Genomic DNA, 26,720 nt, shown 5'->3' with positions numbered 1-26,720 from the left:
TGTTAGTTTGTTTTGGTGGCATTACTTCTCATTTATGAATACATGGGATAGATTTTCCAACAGCAAGATATAGCAAAACTCAGAAATAAATTTAAGTTTAATTAATCTTCTTGTAAAATAAATTTGTTGATTTACTACGATAGTGCATAAGTTTCATGTTCAATTAACATTCAAGTAATGTCACAGTGAATAGAGAGCTGCTGTTGGAGTATGGAAGATGTAGGTTCAAGTTTTGCTTTTAACACACACTAGCTGTGTAACCTCTGGGCCAGTCATTTAAATTCTTGGTGCCTTGATTGGTTTGATAAAGAAAGGGTTTTTTGGCTTGTTTGTTTTTTAACCAGAATCTTTTTTTAATAATGAAGACACAGGTCTTATTACAAAGAAAAGGTTCAATTAAAAAAAGACTTCATTTCAATGGGTTTTGTTCTCAGAGCTTAAAAACAACAGCAACAACTTTAAATGACTTCCAATGCAAAATATCATTTTTGATGATTGATACTTGAAAGGAGACTTAAGTTTCTCTATGTCAATGTTAGTAAGTGAATGCTTTTGTATTTTTTTTATATGTTAAATATTAACACTATTGGAAATATGCCAACTAAAAGTGGGTTCAGGCTGACCTCCAAGCAAGGTTAATGGGTCAATTTGGGTCAGAGTTTTGAGACTTGAGGTCCAGTAGAAATTCTACTTTTTATACCTTAGCCAAGAGTGTATGACCTTAGCCAAGTCCCTATACCTTTATGGACATCAGTTCCCTCATCTGTAAAATGACTACATTGATATAAATGATCTGTAATATCCCTTCCTGCTTTTGATCTATCTGGAACCCTATGACAATTTTGAATATTTATCTCATGAAGAATTATAATCCAGGATTAATTGTGAATGTTTGCAGTTGGTTTTAAACCTACTTAGAAAATAGGAATCCATTCTCCCTCAAAAGCCCATTAAGTTATTAAATACTCCATGAATAATTTAAGCCTCAGTGGTATCTTTGACTAATTTAAAGGAAGGATAATCCAGGGGATACTTCATGATGAGCACTAAATAGATGATTTTAGAGAATCTGAGATTCAATTGAAGATATTTTATCTTTTTCTCCTCAAAAAGATCATTGGAACACTGGATTATTTTCCCCCTCTTCTTTTAAATCTTCCATTTTTCTTCTTTTTATCTTCCATTTGTCTTTAGTTTCCTTAATCACATATATTTCTATCCACAGAGAAATGGCTCTCATTTTAAAGTCTGGCTAGCATTTCTTCCTTCCTTGTAGGTCTAAGTATTAATACTACCTCAATAGAAAGGGCAGAAATGTTTTGTAAAGAGAATATAAATGGCAGAGCAGTTCAGTAGTGAACTTTTAACCATGCTTTAATCTTGTGTTCTTCCATTTCATTTGGTCTTGTAAAAAGTTCAATCATTAAGTACAAAGTTTATGAATGTACTGTGTATACATGTCTTGGTTCACTCTCCTCTGAAAATTGCCTTTTTTTTTCCTAGCTGTCTATCTATCTACACACATACCTTATTTATATTTTGTTGTTCAGTTTTTCAGTCATGTCTGATTTTTTGAAACCTCTGTGGACCATGCATTGGTTTCCTCAGCAAAGAAACAGATATTTGCTATTTCCTTCTCCAACTGATTAAAACAAATAGAAGTTAAGTGACTGGTCCAGGGTAACCTAGCTAGTCTGAGGTCACATTTGAACTCAGGCTTTCTATCTATCTTTCTATCTTCCTTTTTTTAAAAAAAATATTTATTTAAAGTAATGGGGTTAAGTGACTTGCCCAAGATCACACAGCTAGGCAATTATTAAGTGTCTGAGGTCGGATTTGAATTCAGATCCTCCTGACTCCAGGATTGGTGCTCCATTCACTGAGTAACCTAGTCTCCCCCCTCATTGTCCTATCTTTCTATATTCCTTTCTTTCTTCTTTTCTTTCTTTCTTTCTTTCTTTCTTTCTTTCTTTCTTTCTTTCTTTCTTTCTTTCTTTCTCTATGAATCTATGCATCTATCTCCTTCTCTGCCTCCCTTACATATATGTAAACATGTATATATACATATTATATGCATGAATACAATATATAATATATACTTCTTACATGTATAAACTTATACATGTGCATGTTACCTATTCCTTTGCATCTCCATTGCTTAATACAGTATGTAGTAAGTATTTGAATGCTTTTTAATTGCTTGCTGAATTAAGATAGCAATGCAGTACTTTTTATAGGGTTTGATTGTTTTATATTTAAGTTTATGATACTGGTTTAATATATGTACATATACAGACATTAAAAATTATCCAGGAAAAAAATGGAAATAGCAAGCATAATTACAGCTATAGAATACCATGATATTAGAAGATAATCACTGTTGAATTTATTAGGAATACATAGCATTGCTTGAGGTATCTGTCAGGGGGCTGAAATGCCTGTGATTCATTTAAGCACATCATCTGACAAAGCCTTGAAAAGTAAGTTGTGCCTATTTGATTACAGTCCCAGTTTGCTCGTGATCCAATCAGTCTGATTACTTATTTTAGAGGTTAGAAGGAGCCTTGTGATATGACAAACACAAGATGTCAGAGCATGAATATGTGGAACATTGATTGATTAACTTAATCAATGTTTCCGTCAAAGGCAATTGTGAAGTTTAAGTAGAACTGCCCATGATTAACCTTAGCAATCAACAATGCTCCATGATACAGTCTTAGAAGAGGCCTGCTAGGACAGAAGCAGAGGGTCTTGAGGGGTTTTGAGTCCCTATGTGAGAGCTGTGGGATCAGGCCCACATGAAATTCTGTTTAGAGTAATTGGTTTATCTTCTGTGTGTGATGTCTTCATTTATGGATTGACTGATTGATTGATCTGTTTGTGTACCTCTCTAGTGCATTCCTCTCATCCGAAACTCTAGCATTTTGCAAATATCAGAGGCCAAATTTAAAGCAGGTTATTGATTTTTGACAGTGGCCCTGAAGGTGAACACTCACAAATCATCTATTTCTGTGATAGAGATGGTGATAACACAATATTAAAATCTTCCATTACAGTTTTGATTTTTTTTTAGTAGCAATACCTTAAATCCTAGGGTTCTTTTGCACCTGGCTGGCATTCATTTATCTAAGCTGTTATTTTGGAGGACCAATTTCCCAGGAAAAAAAATACTTTTACCTTGGTGCTAGTGGAAGGAAAATTAGGATGCCAATAAAAATTTCCATTGACTGAAGGTATCCTGGGTAATTACCTGGCAAATGACCATGAGCACTGAGAACCAGGCTTCCTTCAGTTTCTTGAAACTCATCCACGGGTCTCAAAGTTGCCAATAAATTTGGTTAGGAGTCAATGAAATCCTGACTACCTTTGCCAACTTGCTGTAAATAGGGCTTTAATTCATTAAGTTTTTATGTTTTTTAATAGCCAGTTTCCTCCCCTCTCCTCTTTTTTTTCCCCTTTCATTGATGTCTCTAGGTGACACAAACTAATACCCTAAGCCTGAAATAAGGAAGAAGAGAGTTCAAATCCAATCTCAGATACTTACTAACTCTGTGACCACAGGAAAGTAATATAGCCTCTTTCTACCTCAATTTCCCCAACTGTAAAATTGGAATCATGATACCTCTAGGATTGTTGTGAGGAACAAATATTTGTAAAGCTCTTAGCACAGTGTCTGGTATATTATGTATGCTATATAATATATACTATATATTATATATGTTGTTTACTAATTTTTCAGTCTGATTCTTAGTGATCTCATTTTTTTTTGCTAAAGATACTGGAGTGGGGGGAGCCAGGTGGCACAGTGCATAGAGCACCAACCCTGGAGTCAGGAGTACCTGAATTCAAATCCGGCCTCAGCCACTTAATGATTACCTAGCTGTGTGACCTTGGGCAAGCCACTTAACCCCATTTGCCTTGCAAAATCCTAAAAAAAATTACTGGGGTGGTTTTGCTATTTCCTTTTACAGATGAGGAAACTGAGGCAAACAAAATTAAATGAATTACCAGGGTCTAGTAGATATCTGAGGCCTGACTCCATACCCAATACTCTTCCCACCATACCATCTAGCTACCAAAACGGTGCTTAATCCATTTTTACTGCTTACTCCCCTCTACCACTTTTTTTGACAGACATGCCATATCATCTGATGGATCCACTACATCATTTTGGGTGATACTATACAGCCTTGTGTGTACTCATTATCTAATCTTAAGACAATTAGTTCTTCCATGTTTGGTTCTAACTGTTCCTTCTTGACTTGCACACAAATTCCTCAAGAGTCCAGTAAGATGATCTGCTACTCCTATCTCTTGTTGTGACCCACACAGTCAAAGGCTTTGGTATAGGCAATGAAACATAAGTAGATTTTTTTTGAAACTCCCTTGCTTACTCCTGTTCCTGCAAATGTTGGCAATTTGGTCTCTAGTTCCTCTGCCTCTGTAAAAACCAACCTGTTCTTCCAATAAATCTTGGTTGACATATTACTGAAATCTATCTTGCAGAATCTTAAGTATAGTCACACTGGCATGTGAAATGAATTCAATTGTTTGGTAATATGAACATTCTTGGTACTTCCCTTTAAAATTGGGATATAATCTGAGCTTCTTGAGTATATATATATAGTATGAAGGGAAAAGGGGAAAAGGATTTTTAATATCTAGGAGCTAAGAGCTATCCATTTTACTACATGTGTTTTCTAGGCATGTTTTCAGACATTTTTTGGGATGGAAGGGAGGCAATGTTTTGTATCAACTGTTCTTACTCTACCACATTAGTTACGATCTCCTTCTAAAACCTAATTGAGACTGTCTGAGTAAATGATATCAACTAATAATTGAGTGGAGAGCACAACAATGGGGACTCATAAATTATAGCATTCCAAAGAAAACCCCAACCTCTCAAGGCTATTCCTTTACCCCCGAGAGTACATCGTAATCACACTCTAGAGACTTAAGTTGTCAGTATGAGTGTGAGTTGCAATAGTCACCTCAAAGCAGGTGTGGTGTTACATACTTGTTACAAGGAAGGTTTTTTTTGGTTGTTTTACTTTGTTTTAAATTCAAGGATGGCATTTAAGAGTAGGAGAAAGGAGAAATGATAGTGATGCCTTCCCCCTCTCTTTTCCCCTCCCCCAAAAGAAAAGAACAACATTGAAACACAAAAATGAACAGAAGGGAACAGAAGGAAGTTCAGGAGATACCAACAGATAGAACTACTTTGAAATTAACATGTTAAAAATGATTATGTATTTGTTTAAGATATAGGGAAAATAGAAATTTATGTTTCATATGCAATCTTCCATTTTCATTCTTCTTTGTATATGAAAATATACATATTTGTTGGTGGTTGTCCAATTCAGAATTATAAAAAATGAAATTTCTTTTTATAAAGTTAAAGCCCATTAATATGACTTTAAATATGAAGCTGAGAATTGGATATATTATACTGAAGGCATTGAAGACTCTTGAACAAGAAGTGAAATATATAGACTTCTTCCTTTAGCAGGTTGCTTTGACAGCTCTAGGAAAGATGGAATAAAAAAAGATTAGAGACTGGAATCTCTAAGAACTAATGGGGTTCTGAGCTAAGAGTGTTACTGTGCTGAGGAGAGAAATGTGCATCCAGAAAATTGAGAGTTAGGTACAATGGTGGTACACTTTGACTGTCTAGTAGGTAATCCTCAAGATTTAATTTCATAGCATCTCTAAGTAAGTAAAAAAAAGATGAGGGGAAATGACTCGTTATGGGTTTCAGGAAATAAGGACCATTCCTGCAAATAAAATAGGAAAGAGGGAAGAAAGAAAGAAAAAAGGAGATGCAAAAGAAGGTAGAATTCCTAAGGAAGACAGAAATAAAAATGGAATAAATAATCTTATCTGTTTAACTGTTCTTGGTAACATCAGAAGGCAGGTACTGATTTTGCCTTTCTTAGTACATAGCCTATAATAATTTGCTGATTGATTGAATGTAATAAGGAGTGTCATAGAAATCCCTTCCCTGAATAACTGCTGGACAGAACAGCATGGATAGGAAAAGACAATAAAGACACCCAGAAGAGAAGCAGCCCAAAATACTAGGAAGGTGGTATTTTTGTTGCTTGTATTTTTTCCATCAAACTTAAATGTTCTTCTTTCTGATTTCTCCCTGGGCTCCAATATCCTGAACTAGATATGTACTGTTTGGGAACATTGAGTAAGTTTCTTTTCCTATCTAGGCAATGAATTTTCTAAACTTCTAATAGCATTACAGTATATTAGAGTTGGAAAGGACCTTTGACATCATCCATCCCAAACCCCTCATTTTAGAGTTAAGAGAATTGCCTCTTCCACTACATAGTCATAGATCATAGTTGGAAGAGACCTTCAAGGTCATGTCATTCAACTCCTTCATCTTGCTATTGGGAAACTGAGGTCATAGAAAGTAAATGACTTGTCCATTATCACACAATGAGTAAATAAACATAAGTTTTCTCGACTCCCAGCCCAAAAATCTTATCTACTATGCTGTGCAAGCAAGCACAGTAGTCTTTCTTGACATGCTAAATAATATTTATTCTGCCTATATCATGTTAAAAAGGTTCTCTGAAAAATATTGAATGCTTTATAAATGTTAACATTATCATTTTTTATTGATATGATGGGCAAGAGAAAGTCTTTTTATGTTTTTGTTTTTATGCTAGAGACTGACAAGATGAAAGCAATGTGTGAGGAAGATTAATCTAACAGCAGCATGTACGGTGGATAGGAAGAAGCAAAGACTAGAGTCAGGAATAATTAGAAGGCCATGGCATATATCAAAGTTGGAGGTGATGGGCCCTAGATGAAGGTCATGCTGTTGTATTTGGAGAGAGTAAAGAGAATTAGAGAGATATTTTTTCAAAGGAAGGAATGACAAAAATTGGAGAAGGTGTTAGGGGCTGTTGTGTGTGGGAGCACTGTAAACTATCATCACCTGGTGTCCTTGAGTACCAGAACCTTGTGCCACAGTAGTGCCACAGGAGTGGGAGTGGATTAGAGACAGGGAGGGATATTGAAGCACTTGTGTTTTGGTGAATAAATGGAGACCTTGGTGTATAGGGAGAAACTTGTTTTCCTTGTCTCCAGCCCCTTTAGTGCTTGACTAGGGAAGATTGAGGGAGTCAAGAAAGGGACTCAACAAGAAGGGAACAGAGTAGAAAGTGAAAGGAGATCAGGGTTTTAAACCTTGGTGCTTAGAAGAGTAATAGTATATAGAGAGAAATAGGAAAAATTGAGACAAGGAACCATACATGTCCCATGCTGCTCTAGTACTGGTGGTGGGGTGGGCTTGGAGAGAATATGTGATACAGGAGTAAAGATGTAATTTCTTCCCTCGTGCAATTTCTTCCCTTAGCAAAATTGGTCTTAGCCTTCCTTCCTTCCTTCCTTCCTTCCTTCCTTCCTTCCTTCCTTCCTTCCTTCCTTCCTTCCTTTCTTTATCCTGTCCAAGATATCTTGGAGTTTTACTGGCTAAATTTCTTTCTTAAGAACCATGCCTTAAATCCAGATCACTGGCTCTCACTGATTGACCAATAATAAGTCCCAGGTCAAGCCTCACTTGGTCATTGTTTGGACCCTGATTGGCTCAGAATAAATGTAAATACCAATTGTTTCTGTTCTAGTCAGAAATCTGAGGGTCCTGCCCACCAGACCTTTTTTGACTATTTTTGCTTAATTTCTTTCTAATCTAACTTTAATTGGTGAATGAGCATTGTTTTAGTCAAATTGAGATCTGTTAAAGACCTTAGCTGAAAAAGATCAAGCTCTCCTACTGTGTACAGGGCCATCTCCAGTTGTCCTGTTCTCTATCTGGTCACTGGGCCCTGATCCCTTTAGAGGAAAAAGTGAGATCAGTGACTTTGCACTACTCTATTTCCCCCTCCCCATCTTCTTACTTAAATCCAATTCACTTGCATAGGGCATCTTCTCATTGATGATCATGGTTCTCTTCCAGAATGAAGAACAAACAAACAAACAACAATAAAATTATCTCTTGCCTATTCTATTCTAGTAACATATTAACTGTTTCCCTTGCTCCCAATTTCTCTAGGCTATCCTCTACAATACTTCCAGAGTAACCTTATAGATCTCTGATCACATCATTCTTTCTCAAAAACCTGTAAGGACTCTCTCTCTCTCTCTCTCTCTCTCTCTCCCCCCCCCCTCTCTCTCTCTCTCTCTTTCCTACTTACAAACATTAATTCCCCCCCCATTTGTTCAAAGTCTCCTCTCAAGGTCAAGTTCAAGGTAAACCTTTTGCATAATATCCTCCTGCTCCTCCTCCTCCTCTCAAACTTTCTTCAATATCTGTGTCTGAACTCTCCTATGTACTTATCAAAGGAACTATTGGAGAAAATTTTTGACAGCTCACATAAAGGAGATAAAAGAGGGAGGCAGGTTCCTAGTATATTATAATGTCACCAGTACTACTGACTGACTTCTTGGCACTTATCTCTGATTTTCCTTTGTAAACTATAACTCCAAGATTCTTGTATTGGGTTTTTATTTATTTTTTTATTTTCTATTTCTTTTAGCATTGTGTGCCTGCTATGGGTTGTATAATGGAGAAATATCAACATGCCTGCCCTTTTCATGGATTTGTTCAGATTTGTGTTTTAGAAAGAGCCATTCTAGTTATACCACTCAATAGGCTTTTGACTTCATCTGGATCTTAAAAGTATTTCAAAATGAAGAGACTATAGAATAGAGAGTCTCAAATCACAGGACAATTTGGAACTCATTGATAAGCCATCCAGGAAAGAGAATGCCTTACAGAATATTTCCTAAAGTGCTCTGAGGTCCTATCATATATTCTCTCTTGAAAAACAATCTAGCAGAAGGCAGAATGAGAAAGAAAGTGAATTTAAAACGCCATTGGTCAAAAAGGGAAAATGATAGCAAATGCCAGCTGTCTATTATCAGACATAAATACTACCAAGCCTCATCAATATTACCTCCCTAATATTTCCTATCTGCCTTTTCCTTCATTTTCCCATTGCTACTACCAGACTTCAGTCCTTGATAATTGTTTCCCTGGCCTATACAATATCCTGTCAACAGGAATCCCATTATGTCTCTGTCTCTCCTTTAGTTTTCACTTGACTTCTAGTGATATAATGAAATATATTTAATTATAACATGATTTATATAGTGATTGAATGCTTTCAAGTATTTATTTGATCTTTATAATAACCTTGTGAATTTTTTGCTTTATCCCCCCCACTTTATATATGAGGAACCTGAAACTGAAGTAATTAAGTCACTTTCCTTGGGATACACAGCTGGTCAGTGTCTGAATCTGGATTTGAACTCTAGGTCTTCTTGAATTTCAGGTCCAACACTCTATTCATTGAACAACTTAGATGTCTTAAGGTTGATCTACAAAGAGTATACAAGATGTATTGGGGAAAGAGTGCAAGCAAACACTAAAGAACATATACCTAGGTTCTAATCTGTAGACCTTCTCAGATGACTTTCATGCTCAAAGACCTTCAATTGTCCCCTATTTCCAAAGTAAGTTCAATTTCTTAGATAAGAATTGAAGGCCTTTTGTAATTTGGCAAGACCTTACATTAACACCTGCTATCAAAGGGTATAATTTAATTCATTTCTTGTTTCCTTCCCCATTTTGGGTTATTCTGTTGAGTAAGGAATCCAATATAAGACAAAGATAACACATGCAAAAAACTTACTGCTGAGTTAAAAAATTATGGAAAGTTCTCAAGATTTTATTCAAATTCACTACAGATTGCAAAGGGAAATCCTTACAAAACCTATCAGAATTCTTCTCATTCTCCTCTTGTCTCTGGGTATTGCTTTGTAGCAGAATTGTTTCCATATGCTTCCAAAACATATGAATTTAACATCCAACTTCCCTATAGCAGCATAATTTAAAACGTGCTATAACAACTTAAATTCATGGTGCCAGCTCAGTGTTCATCATTCATAACCATAGCATCTTTGGTATTTAAAATTCAATACACCATCACATATGTGGATATATTGGGACCCTGAGATGAGAGAATTCAAGATTTCTTTGACTTTTTTTCCCTTGCCTGGGAAAGGTGCACACTGTCAGGCAATATTCTACTATGTTAATCAATTAGTCAATAAATATTTATCAAGTGCCTACCATAGGGCAGGCATTGTGCTAAACTCTGGGGATACAAAAAGGAGCAAAAGGCAGTTATTCTTCCTTCAAACTTCCCTGTTTCAGTCATCATTCTTCCAGTGATTCAGATTTGCAGCCTTAGAGTCAGCCTTGATTCTTCTCTACATATTCAATTAATTGCTGTGTCCTGTCAAGTCTTTCTTCAAAATATTGCTCCTGTTTGTCCCCTTCTATCCTCTCCTTATAGTCTCTATCCAATTCAGATTCTCATGCCATTTTTCTCACTTGGACTTTTTAAATTGGTTGCACTGACTTCAGTCTTTTCCTCTGCAATCCATCCTTCTTAGTTTTTAAATTGGTAATCCTAAAATACAGATCTAATCATGTCAATTCCTCTCATTTCCAGCCCCCATATGATCTATGGATCTTTATTGCCTCTAACATAAAATACAAATTCCTCTATTTAATATTTAAAATTTTTGCCATCTAGTGTTCACCTACTTTTATAATCTTATATTATATTCTCCCCTGTTCTTGCACTATCCATTGCAGTCAAGTTGATTAGTAATTTCTTCCTTGATCACTCATTTTTTTCTTCTACCTCAGTTCCTTTGCACAATGCCTCCTCAAGCTAGTACTCCACACACCCTAGAATTACTGCTTCTCTAGTTCTCTTCAAAGCACAGGGGGTAAAGGAACAGAGTGGGAGAGGATTTGCAAGCACAGATGTTGATTTAGTACAGAATCATTTGGAGACATATTTATTGTCAAATGAAGGAAGTAAAATTATAGGAGAACTTTAGATCTCCCAGTCTGTCCATCTACCCTTGAGATCCTGAAATCCATCCCAGGGAAATGTCAAATACCCACAAAAGCAATTATAGTCACCTTGGGGACTTTCTTTGTCTTGCTTAGACTCCATGGGGAGGATCTTTGGGCTTGGCAAAAAGGGGAAAACAACTTAACAAGGAGACAACTTCCAAAGTGTGATATGGGATGTCAGGTACCTGGGGGATTGCCAGGGTGGGTACCTGCTGCAGAGTGGGCAGAGTGATGCACTGAAGACAGCTGGAGGACACATTCACTAAAGGCTATCCAGGTTGTTCAACCAATCCAGGGGCTGTGGTAGCAAGTGACTCAACCTTTCTTCTCTCACCTGAGCTTTCTCTAGTACTGGAATATCCCCAAGAGCTTCAGGTCAAGGTTCATATCCCCCAAAACTTTCTCCTTGCCCACTCTTACCTTCCCATTCAATCCAAAAATTTTTACTATTAACTTTACAATTATCTAGCACTCTGCTAATCTCTGTGGGGGAGGAGGAGAGGATGACAAACTCAAAAGTGAACTAGACCTTGCCCTCAAGGGACTTGAGAATCAGTCATCCTTTCTTATGAAATTTTTTTTTGATTCTCCCACTGATCATCACATGTGTTATGTGCTTTGAATGTTCTTATGTCTGCAAAAGTTATAGCTTCTGAGTAGGGACTATTTCCTTCTTGTTGAGACTTTTCTAACAGGGGCACAATTTCAAAGGGCCAGTCATTCAGGTCCAAAGGAGTGACTAGGGCATAGCAAGGCCATTGAAAGAAAAATGAATAAGAGCATAGTGACCAAAGTGAGGAACAGGATAGCCCTAGTCTAGTCTATCTTAGTCAAACTCTATGGGAACATTGCGTTTAATTCTGGGCCCCACTTTTAACAAATATCCACAGGAGGACAAATGGGTGATGAAAGAATGGGTCATAATAATAAATGGAAATAATTTGAAGGAATTGGGATTTATATTCCATTATATTGGTAACAAATATTCCCAATGTATTGGGAATGCATTGGAGAAGGAAAGACTTAGCAAAGATGTGTAAAATGAGAAACAATATGGATAGAGAGATGACCCATGACTCCAAAAGACCTCCATTAATCTAATGCCTCATATAATTAATGATTAGGTGAACTCTTTGATCCTATTTTTCTCATCTGTAAAATGATGTTGATAATACCTGAAGTAATTACTGTAGATAATGCCTGTAGATTTTTGTGGGGTTCATTTAAATATTGATAAGCATTAACTATGTATGATGCACTATTCATTGTGCTTGGGTTTTAAGGACAAAAACTACTCTCGAGGAACTTACTACTGAAGGGAGGATTAATGTATATGTAAAAAACTGAATATTGAATATTCACATTGGGTACCATTTCTAATAGAGCAGGGCTTCCAGAGGGTTCACAGAAAAAAATAAAATAGAGTTGAAGGTTTTCTAAAGGATCTGGGAGGGGTAGCATTTTACCTGAAATAATGTAAATAATGTAAAACTTTAAATAAATAAATATGGATAGAAAGGTAAACAAGCATTTGTTAAGCATTTATTATATATTAGACATTGTGCTATGTTCATGATACACAGAAACAAAAATAAAACAATCCCTATCCTCAAGGATCAGGAAAGACCTGGAGTAGGAGGCGGGACTTGAACTGGTTTTGAAGGAGTCTAAGGATTCCAAGAGGCAGAAGTGAGGAGCTGCATTTCATCTATAAGGAACAGTCCATGTAAAAAGTACAGAGACAAGACCTAGAATGGCTTGTGTGTGAGACAACAAGTAGGGCAGCTAGGTGAAGCAGAAGACAGACCGCCAACCTGGATTCAGGAAGATCTGAAGTCAAATCTGGTCTCAGACATGTGTCTAATTGTGTGACCTTGGGCAAGTTGTTTAACCTTGATTGCCTCACATCTAGGTTCATATCTGGCCTGATGCATCTCTGGCCACTGGACCCAGATGACTCCAGAGGAGAAAGTGAGGCTAGTGATTTAGCATAGTATCCCTCACTCAGATCCAATTCACATACTTATTTTTTGGGGGGTTTTTTTGCAAGGCAAATGGGGTTAAGTGGCTTGCCCAAGGCCACACAGCTAGGTAATTATTAAGTGTTTGAGACTGGATTTGAACCCAGGTACTCCTGACTCCAGGGCCAGTGCTTTAGCCACTGCGCCAATTCACGTACTTACCATGGTGTCACCTCCTTGATTATCATGGTCTTCTTTAATACCAGAAGACAAACATTATATCATCATTAGATGGCTGAACCCTGGAGTGCCTCAAATAGAATAATGTGAAATAAGCCTGGAAAGGTAAACTAGAGTCACACTGTAAAGGAATTGAAACACCAAACAAAGGCATTTATATTTGGTTCTTGAGACTATAAGAAGCCTATGGAGCTACTTGAGTTGGAAAAAGCCCTCGTCAGATCTGTGCTTTGGAAATGTTACTTTGGCAACTATCTGGAGAATGAATTGGAGAGGAAAGAGACTGTAGGTCTCTGTTAGAGGCAATAAGGTAAAAGGTACAAGGGTATGAACTAGGGTGATGATTATGTGAGCAGAGGGAAAAGAATAAATGTGAGAAGCAGGATGTGGAAATAGATTTGACAGATCTCGGTAATTTAAATGAATATGGGGATGGGGGTGGTAAAAAAGAAGGAAGGGCTGAGAATAAATCCGTGGCAACAAACATGCGTGTATTGAAGGATGGGATTACTTTCAACAGACATAGGGAAGTGAGGAAGGGGAATAAGTTTTGGGGCAAATACCCCTGTTTGAACTATGTTGAATTTGGGTTGTTTGGGTTGTTTATTGGGCCTCCAGTTAGAAACATCTCATAGGCAGTTAGTGATATGGAACTAGAGTAGGAAAAAAGGGCTGAATAGAAAAATCCGTGAATCATCTGCAAACAGATGATAACTGAGCCCATGGGAGTCAATCGGTTGAGAGACAGCTCAGATTTGAAAGAGAGAGATAGAGACAGAGACATATACACACAGAGACAGAGGCAGAGATGAAGACAGAGGTATATACACATGCACAGAGAGATAGGGAGGGAGGGAGGGAGGGAGGGAGAGAGAGAGAGAGAGAGAGAGAGAGAGAGAGAGAGAGAGAGAGAGAGAGAGAGAGAGAGAGAGAGAAAGACTGAAAAGGTATTATCCAGGAAGAGAGTGTGATAAAGCATCAAAGGAGATCAAGGGAGATAATGACTAAGAAAAGAGACCATCAGTTTGGCAAGGACAAGAATATTAGTAACTTCTACAATATCAGTGAGTGATGATGCTAAAAGACAGATTACAAACAGTTGAGAAGTGAGTGAGAGGAGGTGAAGAACAAAATGTTGCAAATTTTTTCCTAGAGGTCTGTCTGTGAAAGGAAGGAGAGAGGTAGGAAAATAACTTGATTTTTCCCCCAAGAGTGGTGGTTATATCATTTTGTGCCATTTGATTTTTGTCAGATAACTATTTTTCTTCCTCAAAACTTGAAACAGTTTTGATGATGATGATGATGCTAGTGCTGATGCTTATGATGATAATCTACTGTGATTTAAAAAATAGATTAGAAAGACCACGTACAGAATATAATTTACAAACTGGAAAGTGTTGTATAAATATCAGTTATTTTTTATTTTTTTCAAAATGCTTTCTCCTTATGATGACCTCAGTGAGCTAGGGGTTGTGGGGATTATTCTTATTGGTTTATAAATAAGAAAATTGAATGATGGTTAAGTGACTTGCCTTTAGTCATACAGATGATAGGCATCAGAAGTAGGACTTATACCCAAGCTTCTCCTCACTCTAAAAACCTTTGTTCTTTCTACAACATCATAACAATATATTATTTGACAGATGAGAGAACTGAAGATTGGATCAGTTGCTCGTTTTCCTTCACTCACAGAAGCAGATATTTTTATTCAGTCATGTCCAACTCTCCATGACCTCATTTGGGGTTTTCTTGACAAAGATTCTGGAGTGGTTTGCCATTTTTTTCAGTTCATTTTGCAGATGAGGAAACTAAGGCAAATAGGATTAAGTGTCTTGCCTAGGGTCACACAGAGCTAGTAAGTGTCTGAGGCCAGATATGAACTCAGGAAGCTGAGTCTTCCTGACTCTAGGCTCATACTCTAGACTCAGCACTATCTAGCTGCCCTGAGATAGTCTAAGATATGGATATTCTAACTCCACTGAGCTACCCCTCTCCTCAAACGCCTCTATTTTAAGTTAACTACCTGTTGCACTCACCTTCCATTGAATTTTACCTTTTGCTTGGTATGCACCTGAAATTCAGTGAAAGATGTGCATTTAAAATAACAAAATGAAAGTTGAATGAAATAAAATTAGCAGGCTATACAGCAGAAAATACAATTTTCAGTGTTAAACATGATGACAATCTTTTTATTAATGTTTTGAAAGTGTTTATTCATTGCCCTTCATAAATGAGAACACAAAGACTTTTTTTTTACTTGATCTGGAATTTGAAAAATATGTCTAGGCAGAACTTTGACATCTCTTTCCTATCATTTCGGTTCTCTTTATGACTACCTAGTTCCTTGGGAATTTGTAAAGTTTTTGCTTCTGAAATCTGTGTTCTTGAATCTGGATTGAACAGGAATTATTTGTTTTATTCTAAATATCCAGTAGAATGAATAATTAGCTGACTTTACTTACCATTCATAGTTTACAGAAGCATACACTCAAAAAATATGGAAACACGTAGAGATTTCAACAAATTTGCTCAATTATATGGAAGAAAAAGCTGTATTGCTTCTGTCTTGTATTTAGATGTCTTTCATATCAATATGAGTATTTTTTTTAATTGATCTCTACTTTAAAATTGCTTACCCACAATAAGGAAAGAAAATAAAAACATTTTAGCATTCTAGTATTCCCACACGTAAGCTCCATAAGTCATCATGAGGCATTTAGGTACTAAGTATGGAGCTGTTAAGGTCATTGAACATTGCTCTTTCCTGAGTGGAGATTTCTCAATGTCATTGATTCGTCAATAACAAGAAACCCTGACTAATACCTTCCGTTACTCCTCAACTGCCTAATGGACAGTTGTTTTAAGAATATAAGAAATGGCCAACTAGGTCATACCCATTGTCAGTTCAGCCAAATAGAACTACATTGGACCAAATCCAATTTTCCTTCTGCTGAAACATTACCACTCTAGCTCATCTACCCTATTTAGATTGGAATTTGTTTGTCTTGCTTCTGTCTTTGTAGCTTCAGTTTTGCTCTTCCCTTCTCCTTGAAATGCTACCTCCTTATGTTTGTATCAACCTGCTTCCAATTTACTTCCATCCTTCAGGTCCAAGCTTATATCCTACTCATGAAGCTTCACTTCTCTATGCAAACTTTTATTTCCTTACTCTAAACTCCTGTCATACTCACAGTCTATTTAATGCAATTTAGGAAAAAAAGCTGAAAAATTTAGGAAAGAGAATTGAATTTAGAGTCAGAATCCTGGGCTGAAATATAAGTTTTGCTGCTTTCTACCTGTGTGATGTCGGGTAATTCATGTCACTTCTTTGAGCTTCAGTTTCCTCATATGTAAAATGAAAATGTGGTCACTAAGATCCTTTCCAAATCTAAATCTATGTTGTCATATATTTGTTACTATCTGGAGAGAATCTGTACAGTCTGTCCTGGTGGAGTGCAATCTGTATTGTTGGAAAGAGTATTTCCATCTATGAGAAAGCAGATCCTTGGAGTTCTCTTTTCTCTAGTTAAAAATTCTTAGTCAGGGACTATGTGTTATGCTTCATTTATCATATATCTTACACAGCACAGCATAGTGATTTCCACATAGGAAATACTCTAAATATCTGTTGAATTTTTAATTTATGGATAATATAGTTTACTATGTTAACCCCATTTGGAGTTTTCTTGGCAAAGATACTAGAGTGATTTTTCCCATTTTCTTTACCAACTCATTTTACAAAAGAAGGACTGAGACAAGTAGGGTGAAGTGACTTGCCCAGGGTCACATAGCTAATAAGTGTCTGAAAGTCAAATTTGGACTTAGGTCTTCTTGACTCCAAGTTCTTTTCTCTATCCTTGGGATCACTTATTGCCTCCCATACAGAGACTACAGAAGACAATTATATTGTTATGAACACTCATATTTCTAGTCCAAGAAATTGGAGATTTGGATCAAGTGAGAAAACCTGAATTTGAATCTTGACTCTGTGATGCACTAACTGTGTGTTTTTGGACAAGTCTTTTTTTTTTACCATTATATATTATGCTGTTGTTGTTGGGGTTGTTGTTGAGACATTTCAGTCATGTCTCACCCTTTGTGAACCCATTTGGGTTTTTAGTGGAAAAGATCCTGGAATGATTCGCTATTTTATTCTCTAGCTCATTTTACAGATGAGAAATTGAGCCAAACATGGTTAAGCAACTTGCCCAGGGTCACACAGTTAGCATTTGAGGCTGGATTAGAACTCTTGGAGATGAGTATTCCTGACTCTGGGTATGGCACTCTATCCACTGTGCAACCCAGATGCCCCATGTATATTGTAAAGCATTTATATTAGATGACCTTAATAGTTTCTTCAAGGTCTGAATTCTCTAATCCTATAAATAATCTATAAGTAAAATTTCAAGATCCCTTTTCATCTTTGGTTTCCAGAATATCTAAGATAATTTTATATTCCCTGAATGATATTGTCTGATCCTTAAACTTTGCTATTATGTGGATGCACATCAAATATTTTATATATGAATTAGTACTCAGGAATATATAGCCAAGAATGTTTCTCAGAGTCTTTCCTCTGATTCCTACAAAGCATTTGTGATCATTTCCTTCCCAACTGGAGGTCAATGTGAAGCTTAATAGAAGCAATCTCCAATCCATGATCCAGGTCACTGATGAAACAATTAAATGGCAATGTGCCAAGGATCAATTCTATTTGTTTTCTATTCCCAGTATGACCCTAAGAAAGGTTATTTCATATGTCTCTCAAGCAGCCTTTTCAAAACAGGAGAAATGCTTACTCATCTGGGATAGACTTTTTAGGTAGGCTTCTCTATAGGGCTCACTTTTTTGTTGAGCTGATCAATCCTTCAGTCTCCCAGGACTAAAGCCCTTCTTTGACATTTTATACAATTCCATCCACCTAAGACTCAGAAAAATGAACAGCAGCCTTTCTTAGCAGAGGAAATAGGTTTTGATGACCTTTCTAATATAGTACCCCATGATAATTGAGGTAGGCACTGAGTGTTTTCTGAATGAACTGAAGGGATTTCTCCTTGGATGACCAGATCTTTGCTCCAACTCTCCCTTCTCAAGGAGAACCTCTATAATTTATAATTAATACCATAATGAGGAGCCTTTGCAAATAGTCCCACATTCAGGTGTGTAGAGGAATTCATGAAGGAGAGCAGAAAAAGAAGGAAACCCCAGTTGGCTTTAAAACTCACTAACATTTTTAGCACGCTCATATTCCACAGGCAGATTAGAAGGCTGACCTGTCTGACACTTCCGCATCACTCCCTGCTATTCCAATTGCCTCTTTGAATGCTTTTTCTCAAGACTTCTTTTAGCACCTCAGAGATTGATGCCTGGCTGGATACCTATGTTCTGGCTCCTTACATCAAGGAGCTGGGCTCTGTGTTGTTCAGAGAATTGCTCTATTACATGAAGGGATTGGGGAGGAGGGAGGCAAGAAGGGAATTCTACCTTTTCAGTGGCTCAGACCTTCATCTTCACATCTCCGAAGCTGTATTAGTCTTGGGTAATCTTACCTTTAGCTTTTTGTGCATGACTTTGTTTCTTAAAAAGACATTTCTTTTTTTTAAAGCTCTTTCTGTTATAACTGCATCCATTTTCTTTGTCAAGCAATTCATTCATTTCTCTATTAATTAGTTGATTTATTTTGCTAGATCCTCAGATTTTATTTATATAGGTAACTCTCATTGAGGAAAATCCCTCTAACAGGGATCTCAGAGTTTTCTGTGGCATTGAAAGATTAAATGATTTGTCCAAAGTCCCACAGCTAGTATTTAGGATTTGTACCAAGTTTTTTCTGACTCAGGATCAGCTCTCTTTATTCACTGTGTCTTGCAACTTCTATTGCTAAAATCAAGTTAGAGAAAATATAATCAAGAAATACAATGTCACATACCCATCTCAGTATCTCTGGAGTTTCTGTACTTTGACTTACTATACAAGCAAGATTTTTTGGTCCCTATTCTTTTAGGATCTATTTAATATTCTTCATCTGTTTAAACCCTAAGTCTCATGATCACTTGTCTGGGGACTGTGGTCAAACTACTAGTCTTTACTGTACCTCAGTTTTCTTTTTTTAAGAATTGATATTTTGGGGTGGCCAGGTGGTGTAGTGGATAAAGCACCGGCCCTGGAGTCAGGAGTACCTGAGTTCAAATCCAGTCTCAGACACTAATTACCTAGCTGTGTGGCCTTGGGCAAGCCACTTAACCCCATTTGCCTTGCAAAAACCTAAAACAAAAAAACCAAACAAAAAAAACCAAACAAGAATTGATATTTTGTTTTTCCAAAAACATGTTATGAAAGTTTTTCAACATTCATCCATATGCACCGGTATATTTTTAAGTTACAAAATTTCCTTCCACACTCCCTTCCCATCCTCTTCCCCCAGTGGTAAACACCCAGGTTAATATTGTACATACACATTTGTGTTAAACATGTTTACAGATTAGTCATTTTTGGTATGAGGAATCAGGACTAAGGGAAAGAAATACGTAAGTTTTTTTTTTTTTAAGTGAATACAGTGTTCATCAGATTCTGAAAGATTTTGTTTTGTTTTGTTTTGTTTTTCTTTCTCTGGATGGGGATAGCATTGTCCATAGACAATCTAATAGGGTTGTTCTAGCTCTCTGAACTGCTGAGAGGAGCTGCATCCAGCAAGGTTCATCATCTCATCATGTTCTTGTTAATGTGTACAATGTTCTTTTGGTTCTGCTCTCTTTGTTCAGCATCAGGTCCTGTAATTCATTTTATGCTTCTCTAAAGACCATCCCTTTGTGGTTTCCAAGTGAACAATAGTATTTTCTTAACTTTAAAATTGGAGATTTAACAGGATATTTTATTTTTGATATTTATATATTTGATATTTTATTTTTCCAAATTCATATTATGAAAGTTTGAGATTTGAAATGAGGTTTTTGATTTGAAAAGGATGGTTTTTGAGGAGTCATCCAGTCTTATAGGGATGATCCTATGTTTCTAGGTTGAATAATGATAAACTTTTGGATATCTTAATTCATATGTATTCTAGGAGATGAGCTCCATGAAAACAAAACTCCCCACTTAGTTTATATTTAAGTGATGTGATTATGAAGAAATAATTAACTAGCAGTATGAATACCTACTAATTTTCCCTTGTCCCCTTCAGGTAGGCTGCAGTGACCTACACAGTCTTCAATTAAAGTTTCTTGAAAACACTGAGCTATGGGAAATGGTTAGTTGATCTGTAGGAATTGGAATGTTTGATATATTATGTTGTCTGCTATTGTCTATGGCACCTAACATTACTGTCTTTTTTATAATTAATTTTTTTAGTAATTATAGTTTCCAAGATGGGGCATTTATTGCAATTTTTAATGTATAAAGTTGTATAAGAGGACTCTTAAACTAAAGGTACTAATATAGTACATTTGAGATTTAAGATTTTGGTGATATGTTGATATTTCCTTATCAAATTATATTATTGCTTTTTATAGATCTAACATAAGGCCAGACTATGCCGACTCAAATTTTCATGACTTCAAAATGCACACTTTCTCGCGGGTTACATCCTGTAAAGTCTGCCAGATGCTCCTGAGGTAAGTGTTGTTCCACACCTGGCTGGGAAGAAACTGCATTTTTGAAAACTGAAGCTCTCTGGGGGTTTGCAAGGCTGATGTATCTGCTGATGGTGATGTGCATTGCCACATTTGTCCACACTCTTTCCATCTTATACTACTAAAAATCTTTTTTTCTCACCAGAAGATATTGCTACTCTTTCTCCAGGCTAGAGGAGGGGGAGGCAGCATTCTCTTTCTTCCTGTTTGGCTGTCACTTACCCTTTTTTTCTTTGACAATAAATCATTCTAACTTTATCACTCAATTCAACTTGTTACAGTCACCCATCAACCTTAGAGTCATTCTCTTCTTTCTCAAGATTTCAATATCAGACTTGTGATTGTGTTTTACACTCTGACTTCTCTCTTCACTCATGGAGATACTAACATTTTGATGTTTCTTCCATAGCCTGGCTTCTCCCTTATCAACTTCTTAATCCTCTATGACCTCCTTTTTTTTTCTGCCTCAGTTATTTGCATAAATGGTCATACCCTTGATTGGGTTGGCCATCACTTATAATTGTTTTGTTGACATAACAGAAACCTCTGAGTTTCTCCCTTCAATCACAAACTTTGATTTTTTTTTTCTCTGACACATGCCTTCTATCTACATCTCTTCCTCATCCTCTAATCCACCTCTATTTTCCTAGTCCTTCATTCTTTCTTTGACCTCCCTTCTTAGTCTTCACTTCATACATAACCAGTTCAACCATGTACTATTGGCTATTTTTGAATCCCTTCTCCTCTTGTTCTATTGCTAGGCATGCCTTGTGAAACCCTGATCCTATTTTATACCCACCATCTCCCTTCTGTGTTTTTATTTATATGTTATTGAATGCTCCTGGAAAAAGTCATACAACAATGTCAATTTGGTTGACTTTGAATTTAAAATATTTAATATCACCTGGGCACTTACTGCTGCCCAGTAATCCTTTTATTCTATCTATATTTATTCTCTCACATTTTATACTGTTCCAAAAGCAGATCTTGCATCTTACATTATTTAAAAAAGAGGCCAATTGTCATTGGCTCTCTTTTTCACTCTGTACTCAATATCTCTTTTCACTCATTCTCTCTTCCTGTGCTTTATTTTCTGATGAATTTTTTTCACATTTTATTCTCCTTTCCTTTGTCAAGTCTAATCTCTCCACTTGTTCTTTTGATCCATCTCCTCTCAATACCTTTATAAACAGACCTATTTAATCATTCCCTCTCTCCCTTTAATCTTTAGTAGCTCATCCACTGGCACCTTCCCAACAGATGAACAAACATGCCCAGTACTCTCCTATCCTTACAAAACCTCCCAATATGCTATCATTGTATCTTTCTTTTTTCACAAACACCTAGAAGGAAGTGAATTTTAAATAATTGTTGCTTCAATTACTAAAATTTCATTGTTGCACAATTGCCTATCAGATAAAATATAAACTCCTATTTCTGATATTCTAGTTCCTCCACAATCTGACTTTACAACTTTACAGCTTTATCTCATACTAATCCTATGTACTCTCTATTACAGTTAAAATGCTCCCAATCTTGTCTTGAAATCTTCTATTTCCATGTCTTTGCTTAGACTATCTCCACTTATTTCAAAGAGCTCTTTCTTCCTTATACTTAATCCATTCATTTCCTTCAGGTATCATTTCAGATGTCATTTACACCATAAAGCTTATTTCTGAATTCTCTACCCTAGGTGAAAATGTTCTTTACCTCCCAATTGTCCTAGTATTTTGCCTGATTTGTTTATGTGTGTATTATGGTTTCTTTCCATATCCCCATTAAAATATAGATTCCTTAATGCAATGTCTTTCTTGTGCCCACCTTTTAATTTCCAGTGTCTAATAGCATGTTTTGTATATATATTAGGCACTTAATAAATGTTTGATTTAGATTTGTTCAGAATATTGACTTAAGAGTCAGGTTCTTACTCCTATACAATATTAAGTCTCTTTTTCCTCTCCATTTTCTCTCTCTCTTTGTCTTTTCTTGGTATGTTTCATTAATGTTCTTTTTTTATTGCGATCATTTCCTAATGATTCTCTCCTGTAAAAGAACCCTCCCTTTTAACAAGTACAATTAAACAAAATAATTCAGGCTGGCTAGGTGGCATAGTGGATAAAGCACCGGCCTTGGAGTCAGGAGTACCTGGGTTCAAATCCGGTCTCAGACACTTAATAATTACCTAGCTGTGTGGCCTTGGGCAAGCCACTTAACCCCATTTGCCTTGCAAAAAAACAAACAAACCCCTAAAAAACCCCTAAAAACCTAAAAACAAAATAAGTCAACACATTGACCATTTCTGACAATCTAATCCTCATTCTATATCTCTAGTCTACTACCATTCTGTCAAGTGAAACCATAATTAGTTATTATGCTAATTAGAATGTTGAAGCCTTTGAATTGTTGTTTTCTCTTTCATTATTTTCAGCATCATGCAAACTATTCTGCTTACTTTACTCTGAAGTAGTTTATATATTTTTTAAAATTTTCTCTGAATTTCTCAGAATTGTGAATTTACATATTTACATATTTAATCATATGGATTAATATTATTGCCTTATATTTGTGCATAATTTGTTTAGTCATTTTCCAAAAGGAGAATGCCCACTTTTTTTCTGAACCCTTTATACTACCAAAAACAATGTTTTCCTATCTAAGAGACCTTTCCATCTGTTTTTTATCTCATTGGACTGTGTACCTAGCAATGAAAACTCTTGGTCAAAGAGTAATACTGAGTTTACTGACTTTTCTTCTAATTCCAAATTGACATCATTTCCTTTAAACTTTCAGTTACATTTTCTTCTCATTCTGGAAATGACTTTGAGTAAGACCAGCATTAATTTCTTTCATTTGTTCTAATGATTTCATATATAGAGAGAATTTATCACCTTTAATGTATCATTCTCTAATTTTACTTTTCAGAGGAACATTTTATCAAGGCTATTTATGTTTCAAGTGTGGTGCCAGAGCACACAAAGAATGTTTAGGAAGATTAGACAATTGTGGCAGAGTTAACTCAGGTGGTAAGTCATTTTTATTGTTGTGATACTGTTTTTAATTAGGACATAAACCTTGCTAAACATAATTAAGGCTTAATTTACCTCTAATTTGTGTTTATTGTAACATATATGCTTTTGAAACTACCATTTATAAGCACAATTAGAAGAAAGCTTAAAATTCATGTGACTTATCCTTGTTAAATTAAATGTTAGAGAGAGAAAAAGAAAAAAGAGCTACTAGAAAAGACATAACAAGGACCTCTCCCACATAGTCTATCAAACATCATTTTCTTCTAAATAAAAAACAGGTGTTATTCTTTAGCATCTTTCCATCCATCCACCCCTCCTTCCTCCATCCAACCATCCATACATCATTTATCTATCCTTCTTTCTTAAAGGCTTAATCATTGGTGTATTTGAGTTTCAGATTTCTCTCCTAGATGCTCCTAGACGTTTAAGGCAGTCCTTCTATTTGGTTGCCAAGGGCAAAAAATATATGTAGACTAATTCATGAATTAATGCATTCAACATACACACACACACACACACACACACACACACACACAAACACACACATTAAAGTCTTAATCATTGGTGCATTAGATTATTAGATTTCTTCCAAATCCTCATAGATGTTTGGGGGCAGTCCTTCTATTTGGTTGCCAGGGGCAAAAATCATATGTAGACTAATTCATGAATTAATGAATTGAATTAATTATCTTTTTACAACATCAAAGACATAGACTGCATTTTTAAAAGTCTTATTTTAAAACTTTGCCCTGGTTTAAAAAAAAAAAAGGAATGTCACATTCTTGTTACATGAGAAAGACAGGCACATAGGCTCTCAGGATCTTTTGGTTTGCTTGCAATTATGTATGCAGCAGGCTTTTATCTCTCATTGCCCCTCCTGGATTCCCTTAACTCTCTTCCTTCTCTTTCTTTTCTTGCCTCTTTCTTCTTTCCCTTTCTTCTTCTCTCTTGTTGTCCTTTTCCCCTGAGTTTCTCTGTTTTATCAATAAGTCCTTTCAAAATCAGTCAGACTTTTTGAACACAAGAAAGTGAACTTTAACCACTTGAGTTCAAAAAGCAGCCATGTCAAACTTTGATTTTCCCCAAGGAAGTAATGGACACTGAATGATTTTGGATAATGTGAAGAGTAGAATAGAGAATATGAGCTCATTTTGGATTCATTAGGCTCAGATAATGGGACACTTGTTATGAGAAGAGGAGTGAATTATATTGGCTCTTGAAAATTAAATTTTAATACTCATATCAGAAGACACTATTTAATTTTCAACAACTCACAAGGAAGAATTTCAAATAATAGACATTTGTGGTACAGTGGAAAGAGTACTCAGTTTAGGAGTCAAAAGACCAGAGCTTCATTCTTGACTCTGCTACTAACTAGGTATGTGACCTTGGGCAAGTAATATAATCAATCTCAATTTTATTTGCAAAAATGAAGACATTGGGCTAGTAGTAAAATGTAAGTGACATAAGTGTAATGGCTATTTGGATCATTTTTTTTTTGTCTTTGTGTCTCTAAAGCCTGACACAGGCTGGTTGATTAATTGCTTTTTTAAATTGTATTAATTTTAATTGCATTAATTTATAATATTTTTAGAGGAAAGGGAGAGAATCTGGATCTGTGATTTCATTAGTTTGGGAACTTATTCCAGGAAGGCAACTTTACCATAATTTAGTCTTAGTGAGTAGATACAAAGCTATTAAGTGTAAGAGGAAAGACTTGAATCCTCCATATCTTCCTAACTCTTAGCACACCCTCTTTCTACTACACAAAGCTACTGTTTCATATGTAGCAAAAGGAACTTTTCTTTCTTTAAATTGATATTTTATGTGGTTTTAATTTTTTTTAAGTTTTTCTTTTATAGATTCGAAAATATGGATCATACTTCCTAAATATAAAATTCTATTCAATTAAATTTAGCAAACATTTGTTTAGATCTTGATATTTGTAAGACATTGGGCTAGGCACTGAAGTGAAAGATAAGCTATTAATTCTATCTAAGAATGGGAAACTGATGAAATGTAGATTAAATTCTCAAATTAGAAAAAAATAAAGAACCAAAAAATCAAAAATAATAAATAGTCAAGCATATCCTTGTATTTTACCTTCTGTACACTTGTTCTCCACTACTGAGTTTTTGTCATTTTGTGCCTATACTTCCCTTGGGCATTGAATGCCTTGGAAGGAGAATGACCTAGATTTGTGAATGAATATTATATTTTAATTATTTTTACTTTCGAATTCTATTGATTAAATGTTTTAGCATTATTATTATTATTATTATTATTATTATTTTGCTTTTGCCCTCTCATTTCGTAAATGTTTTATGTTTAAGAATTAAAGGCATGGGGTGGGGCTAGGTGGTGAGGTGAATAGAGCACTGACCCTGGAATCAGGAGTCCCTGAGTTCAAATGCAGCCTCAGACACTTAATAATTACCTAGCTGTGTGGCCTTGGGCAAGCCCTGTAACCCTGTTTGCCTTGCAAAAACCTAAAAACAAAACAAAAGGATTAAAGGCATCATTAAGACTGCTTTATGCAATTGGGAAGCACACCAGTAGGGGATGCAGCAGTTTGATATTTTCCCTCAGTGAAATAATTGAGAATGAGTTTAGCAATGTGGTAACCACATTATAGACCTACTTCTCTTTGTCTAGACTATAGCAATAGCCTTTTGGCGGATTTCCATGACAATAGTTTCTCTCCTGTCCCCTACTCAGCAATCAAGTTTATCTTCCTAAAATACAGGTCTTACCTTGTTGCCCCTCCACTTAGTAAACTCCAGTGTCTCTCCACCACCTCCAGGACTCAAAATAAAATCCTTTGGTTTTGACCTTCGGAGCTCTTTATTGTTTCTCTCCCACCCTTGATGTTTCCAATTTTCTTACTTGTTGCCCACTCCTATCTACT

At 36.0% G+C, this 26,720-nt stretch overlaps 1 protein-coding gene across 2 annotated transcripts in view; it reads left to right on the top strand.

The window, feature by feature from the left end:
• VAV3 (vav guanine nucleotide exchange factor 3) overlaps positions 1-26,720 on the top strand; it is a 349,374-nt gene that overhangs the window by 167,370 nt on the left and 155,284 nt on the right. For both annotated transcript variants that reach the window (XM_074188308.1, XM_074188309.1), the window contains exons 16-17: positions 20,664-20,765; positions 23,706-23,806. In XM_074188308.1, coding sequence (XP_074044409.1) covers positions 20,664-20,765; positions 23,706-23,806 — 203 coding nt within the window. The remainder of the gene's footprint in view (positions 1-20,663; positions 20,766-23,705; positions 23,807-26,720) is intronic.

This window comes from Macrotis lagotis, chromosome 5 (genome assembly GCF_037893015.1).
Source record: "Macrotis lagotis isolate mMagLag1 chromosome 5, bilby.v1.9.chrom.fasta, whole genome shotgun sequence".
NCBI lineage: Eukaryota > Metazoa > Chordata > Mammalia > Peramelemorphia > Peramelidae > Macrotis > Macrotis lagotis.
The sequence above is the reverse complement of the archived record's forward strand: the minus strand, read 5'-3'. Positions and strand labels throughout refer to the sequence as shown.